Source organism: Ctenopharyngodon idella, chromosome 17, assembly GCF_019924925.1.
Source record: "Ctenopharyngodon idella isolate HZGC_01 chromosome 17, HZGC01, whole genome shotgun sequence".
Taxonomy (NCBI): Eukaryota; Metazoa; Chordata; class Actinopteri; order Cypriniformes; family Xenocyprididae; genus Ctenopharyngodon; species Ctenopharyngodon idella.
Genome location: NC_067236.1, coordinates 28,211,984 through 28,220,870, shown reverse-complemented (window position 1 = coordinate 28,220,870; position 8,887 = coordinate 28,211,984). Strand labels below are relative to the sequence as shown.

Here is an 8,887-nt window from a genome sequence, read left to right as displayed (position 1 = left end):
CAACCAGTAAGTTTGATTGCTTAGAGAAGCAGCCCCATCAACAATATAATCCCATCAGACCAAAATCCCACTCCATAGCTGTATATTAGACTGGCTGTGATTTTATCGCTTCATGCAATGTTTTGGTTTTATTCAGGCCTGAAAAATTGCTTGACACTGGAAACTTAGGACTTGTTAGGATGAGACGGCCATGTACAGCTCTCTTACCAGACTCGTCACAGTTTATTCTCGAGGTTCCAGGTGGAGTTCGGGTTCCCGCTCTCTCCTGCCCCCTACTGTCCACACACCAGCAGTGACCTGTGGACCCGTGGCACTGCTGAGGCCTGTACTGACCCTCCTCATCACACTCAGGGATGAAGGCTCCTACGCGAGGAACACCATCATTTCCGCTCTGAAGACTGTCTCTGTGCTGCTCACACTGGGTCTTGAGACGACCTGGATGCACATGAGATACACAAGAAATTGTTATTCTCCCATTACACTCCTTTGCACAACACTTTGTTTATAAGAAATGAAAAGTTTTGCGCAAGTTAAAGAGCTGTCTAAACTCCAAAAAGTTTACAGAATTATCTGTTTTGATTATAATATTGCAGATGTTAATACTGTCCATGTAAACGTGGTTTTGACAACCCTTGATTTTCCCTAAAATCACTAGGTTACTGTTTGTAACCCTGGTTCTCTGAAACAATGTGTGGAAAGATCCACCTACAGCAAGGGCATTCGCACCTGAGCTCTGCAGAAGCATCCAATTGCACCAAGTCTGGCTTGACATACAGGGGACCGCCCCTTACCAAAGTGCATAAAGCACCTGCACCTGCAAGAGCATATTTGCTTCTCATGCAGTAAGTGGAGCAAGCTTGGAGGATCTCTCCACTCAATATTTTAGAGAACCAGGGTAACGAACAGTAACCTGTTGTTCTCTTTCATCATCTTGTGTTCGAAATCCACCTATGGGTGATATGGACAACTCCCCGGTTGCCCAATACACTCATAGTGTATTGGGCAACCGGGGCAATCACCTCACATATGAATGCTGGTAAGCATATAGGCATATAGGCCGGCACCCTTCACACCACTCTTCAAACGCACGCCACTTACAATCATATAGGGACCATGTAGACGAGGCCCTAGCATTCCGAATAGTGGCGATAACACGTGGGGGAGCCCCAATGTGTTTAAATTTGACCTCTCACGGGCCAAGCCCAAAGGGCCACTCTGTCTGGGTGAGGGTGGTATACTGCTCCATCCACTTGGGACAGCAGGTCCATGTGTAATGGGAGGGGCCACGGCTGGGCATACAGCAGAGGAATGATCTCTGTGAGCCATGGTGCTTTGGGCCACCTGGGTGCTATTAAAATCAGAGTCAGGCGCTGATCTCTCACCCTGGCCAGAGTAGGTGTTATTAGACAAAGGGGAGGAAATGTGTAGAGCAGCACATCGGGCCATGGATGGGCTAGTGCGTCCACACTGAGGGGGACATCCTCGTCCTGTAACAAGAAGAACATAGAAAAATGTGCGTTTTCGCATGAGGCAAAGAGATCTAAAGCTGCCTGGCCTAATCTCTTCCACAGAAGACTCACAACCTGATGGTGTATGTGCCAGTTTCCATAGGCTCCCTTTCGACAAGAGGTCTCAAACTTGGAAAAACTCAAACTTGTGTGCAATGTGCTGGCAGCCCGGAAACCTGGACTGAGAAACCCCTGAAATTGACCATCAGGTAGGGCTCTTCCTCTTCCCATCCAAAAGGGTAGATTTGGTTTGCTGCAGCCACAGCAAAAGACATCTTAAACAAGGGCTTAGATGGCTGGTTAGGCTGCTGGTTAGGTGGCCTGCTGCGAGCTTTGGTTCTGGCATAGTTCTGATAAGGCCGTCCTGTGGCAGGGACCTGAAGTGGCCAAGAGGGGGGCTGATGTGGTGCGTCCTTCCTAGGCAGCCACAGTTTAAAAGCCTCATCCTCCTTTTTATCGTTGCAACGTTGTTGCATGAGGGCAACATCAGGGCCAAAAAGAGCCTGGCCAGGTTCCACTTGACCTCCTGCTATGCACCTCTTTTTATTGTTGGGCAGACCAGAAAGATTAAGCCAAAGGGCGAGTTTACCCACAACCGAAAGGGCCATAGAGCGTCCGCTGACTTGGAGAGTTTGCGAATGATGAGGTCATTGACCACCACATTCTCCATCCACAGCGTAGGCAATGGGAATCCTTTCTCCAGATGTTTACTTGTATCCTCCAACAGCTCAGCCTGGTAGTCTGAGAGGAGGGAGGAGACACTCAGAGCTTGTACTGACAGACCAGAAGCCTAGTAGGATGCCTGGAAAATAGAGGCTGAGAAACGGTCCATTTTATCAATCGAGGGCTCGATGGTGGTGGTTTGGAAGAGCGAGGTAATGGCTGCAGCTTTCCGAGAGCAAAAATGTTTCCTCTGCGTGCTTCAACCACACAGAAGGGATGGGATTCCCTCGTGACAATGAGGAAACCACAGGTAGCAGGGCATGTACTCCACTGCTATTACGCCGAGTTAGCAGGAGTGGCGAGTTTAGCCTGATCCATAGGAGAGGTGAAAAGTATAGAAACAGGCGGGCAGCCTGAGATAAAACAAAGGTAACAAGCTTGCGGAACAAGAAAAAAACAACAACTGACTGTAATATCCTGACAATCTTGCCTTGCGGAGGCAGACTGATGATATTTCCTCCTGTAGACTGTAAATATAGTCAGGCGAAAAACAGTAGAGCTGCGAAAACAAAGAGGTCGCAAGAAGCGAATATCAACTGAGGAAAAGTAGCGCACAGGTGCTTTATGCACTCTGGTAAGGGGCGGTCCCTTACCTAGCATTGGGCACGCGCTCCTGTCTGTCAAGCCAGACTTGGTGCAATTGGATGCTTCTGCAGAGGTCAGGTGCTAAAGCCCTTCCCATAGGTGGATCTCGAACACGAGTTGATGAAAGAGAACCTATATTTTTCAGAGAGGAATGCAATATGTGTATACAACAGAAGAAGTTGTATCTCTTCACACTGTGATCCTATCCTCCTTAAACTCTCAGGGTCAGGGCCTGTTTTCCCAGACTGCCTTCAGTGAAATAGCATCAATGTTTTTGCTTTTGTTTTTTTTGAAGAATTTAATACATTTTTTTCAACAAAGATGCATAAAAATGATCAAATGTAACTTTAAAGATTTGCATTGTTACAAAAATATTGTTTCAAATAAATGCTGTTCTTTTGAACTTTTCATTCATTTGTTCATCATTGAATCCTGAAAAAAAATGCATCACAGGAAATGTTTCTTGAGTGCTAAAATCAGCATATTAGAATGATTTTTGAAGGATCATATGACACTGAAGACTGGAGTAATGATGCTAAAAATTCATCTTTCCCATCACAGGAATAAATTAATTTTTAAAATACAGTAAAATAGAGAACATTTATTTTAAAATATAATAATATTTCATATTACAGTTTTCACTGTATTTTTGATCAAATAAATGCAGCTTTGGTGAGCATTTGAAGAACATTAAAACCGATCCCAAAATGTGACCTATTGAGAGAGGACTGTGACATAGTTTTCCCCAAAAAAAGTTCAGGTAGACCTGCTTACCAGGCTCATAACAGTTTATTGTCGGGGTACCAGGTGGAGTTCGGGTTCCTGCTCTCTCCTGCCCCCTACTGTCCACACACCAGCAGTGACCTGTGGACCCGTGGCACTGCTGAGGCCTGTACTGACCCTCCTCATCACACTCAGGGATGAAGGCTCCTACGCGAGGAACACCATCGTTTCTGCTCTGAAGACTGTCTCTGTGCTGCTCACACTGGGTTTTGGGACGACCTTCAAGGTAAAGGTACCAGAGATTAATTATAGAATTTGTAACTTTAATTGAAGGGTTAGTTCTCTAAAAAATGAAAATTCTGTCATCAATTAGTCACCATCATGTTGTTCCAAACTCAAGACTTTCATTTAACTTTGGAAAACACACACACACACACACACAAAAAGAAATCTGAGAGATTTCTGTCCCTCTACTGAAAGTGTATTCACCCAAAACTCTAACGCTTCAAAATGTTCATAAACTGCTCGATTCATATTATTTTATGATCTCTTTATAAAAGTTTTGAAGCGTCAGAGTTTTAGGTGAATAGACTTTCAATGGAGGGACAGAAATCTCTCAGATTTCATTAAAAATACTTTATTTGTGTTGCCAAGATGAATGAAAGTCTGGGTTTGGAACGACATGAGGGTGGGTAAATGATGACAGAACTTTCTTTTTAAATAACAACATCAACCAACTACCATTTTGAGGGTGGCACTGGAAACCATCTCCATGGTATCCTGGTTGGCACTGGCAGTGGAAAGATCCCGGAACGTTGGAGCACAAGGCCTGGGCGTGACACGGCTGGTCACGACACTCGTCTACATCTGCACAAACCACAAAACACAACACTCACTCCATAATTAAACAAATACAACATTAACTACATTCCCCAGGATGTTAGTCTGAGTCATTCTAGTGGTTGCCTAAAAGCTCCAAACTCCCACTATCCCGTCAAAGACCAGTGAGCGCTAAACAGGAAGGAGCTTTTCCATTGCATGGTACGACTCAATACGGCTCACTGAGTTAACTGTCCTCTGACCCCTTGTGTTCTTCAGCTGCGAGTCTCCTACGCACATTCCCTGAGTGAGGACATTGGGTCATTGTTTCAAAATACCCTCCCCTCCCCAGTGTCTCTGGTTACCTCTCTTCACACTGCAACACACACACTTCACACACTTCACCCTTCACCTTCAGCATTTAGCTGAGAGAATGAGTCTGTGATCTTACCAACAATTAACCTCTGTATAATATATATATATATATATATATATATATATATGGATATACATATAAACACATCAGGTATACATTGACCTCTGAATGATAAATAATAATATCCAATGTGGTTGGTAGAGTTTTGTTAAATCAGGGCACAGGAAACAAATAAGTTTCTTACCCTGACATGTGCGGCCATCAAATCCAAACTCAAATCCGCCCTCACACTGACAGCGATGGCTTCCGGGCAGGTTCACGCAGTGAGAGTGAGCACCACAGGAGCTCAGACCTTCTGCACACTCATCCACATCTACAGGGAGAAAGAAACTGCTCAATTACAACCCATAATGCTCTAATTTCAACCAACCAGACTACAAGATTCATTTGGAAGTTAGGTGTCTAGAAAGCTGTAAGAGGTGCCTTGGTGTGCGTCAAACATGTCAGTGAGGCGCTGGAGAGATAAAGCATGCCCTAAATCCTGACATTTGTGATGACAGAGGAAGATAGAAGGGGATCTCGTCCCTGTCGGAGTGCGTGGGAACAGGCCTGAGGCTCTGGGTGGGTTAAGAGCTGGTCAGCAGGAGACCTGGTTTTGATCACTGCTAATTACAGGGAGGGTAAGGAACCCACGGTCCCCCTCTCTCTCTCTTAATTTTTCTCTGCTCTCTTTCCTTGACCCCCTTATTATCTACTCTAGAGTGAAGAGTTCAGACAGGTGATAAAATTTTCCTCTAATAGGAACATGATGCCTGAAAACACACCCATACACACTCACGCACACATAATCAAGCGCAGACAGTGCCTTCAGAGTAGCATAGGGAAATGTGATTCATTCTGGTGAATCAGTTCATTCGGATGGTTTTAGAACCAGTTCTGAAGAAAATGAGTCAGTGAATCAAATTAAGTGGATGAGGTTGTGTCAGATCATTTTTAACAACAAATAAAAAAAATGCTGCCAGTATCAATTTCTAATGACATTTATATTAGCATTAATAATTATTCCACATTATCCAGCATTTTAAGTCATTCACTTTCAGTGACAAATTTTTGGATTTTTTTGCAGTGTTTTATGGGTGCGTCCAGCAATGTGACACAGTTGAGAAAAATGTAACTTTATGCAAATTAGTTTTATGGACCTGATGCATGGATAATTTCATTTTTAAAAACTGTCAGCATAAAATTGATGCATGGACAGTTTCTTTTTTTTAATCATTCATCTTGTTTGTGATATGCACTGCAGCAGTTTATATATATCATAATATCACTTTCCCACCCAGAATGTTAGTTTTTAAGCGCAAGAAAGATGACTCATTGTCAAACTGGAATCAGTTTGTTCAGATGGTTTGTTCCAAAGAACCAGTTCTAAAAAAATGATTCACTGAATCAAGAAAAGAATCATATCTAAAAGAATTCTCAAAAGTCTTCTCAATGCATTTTGCATTTCATTCATGTAGTAAAATTGCTGTTTATCACTGCGTTTCTGATTAGTATATGTAGGTTGCGTCAGGTAATTCTACACAACAAAATACACAAAATTGTTGCCGATATTAATATTAATTAATAATGATATTTTTAATAATATTAAAATTCATTATTCCACAATATTCTTTCCAACTAAACAAAATCATCCCTTATGGTATGTTCACATATACAGTGATTCACAGTGATAAAGCGGCAATTTCAATGAGAATATTTTTGGGTTTTTTGCAATGCATTATGGGTGTATCCAGTGATGCGACACAGCTGAGAAAAGTTTAACTTTATTCAAATGAGCATTATAAACTTTATTTTCTTTTTTAGAAACTGTCAGCATAATTTTGAATCATTCATCTTGTTTGTGATATCATGCAATATGCACTGCTGCAGTTAATATATTCTAGAACACTTTCCCATCAAGAATGTTATTTTTTAGGTACAAGAAAGCTGATTCCTTGTTAAATAAGAATGACATCTCTCTCTCTCTCTCTTTTTTTTTTTTTTTACTGGCAATATGTCTCATTTGTGATTAGATTTTCAAAAGCTATAACCAGTTGTGCAGCCCAACTTCTCTTTTGCATTGTGAATCAGTTCAACCAAATCACTGAATCAGAATCACAATTCAGACATTAATTCATGTCTCGATGTCAAATATCATCTGGAATTGGGGCTCGCAAGGAAAAAAATGCACATCTGTGTGAGTACATTGGGAGTTTTCCGGAGGGGAGGTGTGATTTGCTCTCACCCCTCTTCAAACGAGCAAATATTAGGTGGTCTCACCCCCCAACTAGCTTGACGCTGAGGATGTGGCCTCTGCATGTGTAGCTCAAACAGAAATGCCACAGCAATGCGTTTTTGCTTACAAATCTTTCCCAGACTCACCACAACCCCACAGATCTCCTACATTCCACCTAAAGAGTGTTTAGTCTTTCTGTTGTTTGACTTGGTAACAGTGGGAGGAAGAAGATGAGAGACAAACGGGGGGAAAGACCCCATGCACGTTAATGATTCACTAAGGGTTTCCTCTACTTTGCATCTGACTCATCGGATAGGAAACGTCTGGTTGTGCTAATGTACTACAGTGGTGATGACCCCACTTCTGAACGACCTGTAGTGTTGATGTTACACAGATGCATTGCTCTAATGAAGGAAGACGAAAGTTTTGGGTTATTCTAGAAGTATTCCAGACCCTTGACTGATTAAACAGAGTGTCAAGGGCCTGGAATTGAATTTACGGCTCAAACATGTGTGTTTGCGTAAAAGACGGAACTAAAACTTCTCTTACCATAACAGTTGCGACCGTCTCCACTGTAACCTGTGGCGCACTGGCACGAGAACAGCTGTCCCTCGCCCGGCACGCACTGTGCAGTTGTGTCACAGTCATGATTTCCAGAGTAACAGGGGTTCACATTTTCTGGCTCGGTTTCTCCAGCTGAGAAAAGATGTGAAGGCAACAAAACTATAAATAGGAAAGCAGCAAAATGAGCTAATATCATTACAAATAACTTATTATGTAATCTCAATGGATCTCAAATGAATCAGTCCCATAGAAAACTTAGCAAAGTGAAACACTTCTATAATAGGAGGCCAAAAGAGGTCAATAGTTAAGGTTCTTTCACACCAAGGACAATAACTATAACTATATAGTTTTAACAGCTGATGTAATTCTATGACAATAGGGAAGTCCACACCACAGCAATAAAAAGGGATGCACCAAAATTTCAAAATAGCATTTCTCTGTTTCGAAAATACACTACATTGCCAAAAGTATTGGGACACCCCTCCAAATCACTGAATTCAGGTGTTCCAATCACTTCCATGGCCACAGGTGTATAAAATCAAGCACCTAGGCATGCAGACTCCTTCTACGAACATTTGTCAAAGAATGGATCGCTCTCAGGAGCTCAGTGAATTCAAGCATGGTACTGTGATAGGTTGCCACCTGTGCAATAAGTCCATTCGTGAAATTTCCTCACTACTAAATATTCCACGATCAACTGTTAGTGGTATCATAACAAAGTGGAAGCAATTGGGAACAACAGCAACTCAGCCACAAAGTGGTAGGCCATGTAAAATCACAGAGCGGGGTCAGTGCATGCTGAGGCGCACAGCGCGCAGAAGTCGCCAACTTTCTGCAGAATCAAAAGCTACAGACCTCCAAACTTTGTGTGGCCTTTAGATTAGCTCAAGAACAGTGTGTAGAGAGCTTCATGGAATGGGTTTCCATGGCCGAGCAGCTGCATCCAAGCCTTACATCACTAAGTGCAATGCAAAGCGTCGGATGCAGTGGTGTAAAGCACGCCGCCACTGGACTCTAGAGCAGTGGAGACGTGTTCTCTGGAGGGACGAATCACGCTTCTCTGTCTGGCAATCCGATGGACGAGTCTGGGTTTGGCGGTTGTTAGGAGAACGGTACTTGCCTGACTGCATTGTGCCAAGTGTAAAGTTTGGTGGAGGGGGGATTATGGTGTGGGGTTGTTTTTCAGGGGTTGGGCTTGGCCCCTTAGTTCCAGTGAAAGGAACTCTTAATGCTTCAGCATACCAAGACATTTTGGACAATTTCATGCTCCCAACTTTGTGGGAACAGTTTGGGAATGGCCCTTCCTGTTCCAAC

The 8,887-nt window shown here is 42.9% G+C and overlaps 1 protein-coding gene across 50 annotated transcripts in view; it reads right to left on the bottom strand.

Moving 5' to 3' along the window:
- The window catches only part of nid2a (nidogen 2a (osteonidogen)), a 50,805-nt gene that overhangs the window by 17,348 nt on the left and 24,570 nt on the right, over nt 1–8,887 (bottom strand). For 44 of the 50 annotated variants that reach the window (XM_051868000.1, XM_051868021.1, XM_051868025.1 and 41 more), the window contains exons 9-13: nt 7,559–7,705; nt 4,979–5,107; nt 4,281–4,406; nt 3,591–3,818; nt 208–435 (exon numbers count right to left, since the gene is read on the bottom strand). In XM_051868000.1, coding sequence (XP_051723960.1) covers nt 208–435; nt 3,591–3,818; nt 4,281–4,406; nt 4,979–5,107; nt 7,559–7,705 — 858 coding nt within the window. The remainder of the gene's footprint in view (nt 1–207; nt 436–3,590; nt 3,819–4,280; nt 4,407–4,978; nt 5,108–7,558; nt 7,706–8,887) is intronic. The other 6 variants (XM_051867980.1, XM_051867998.1, XM_051868011.1 and 3 more) reach the window with 3 other exon arrangements.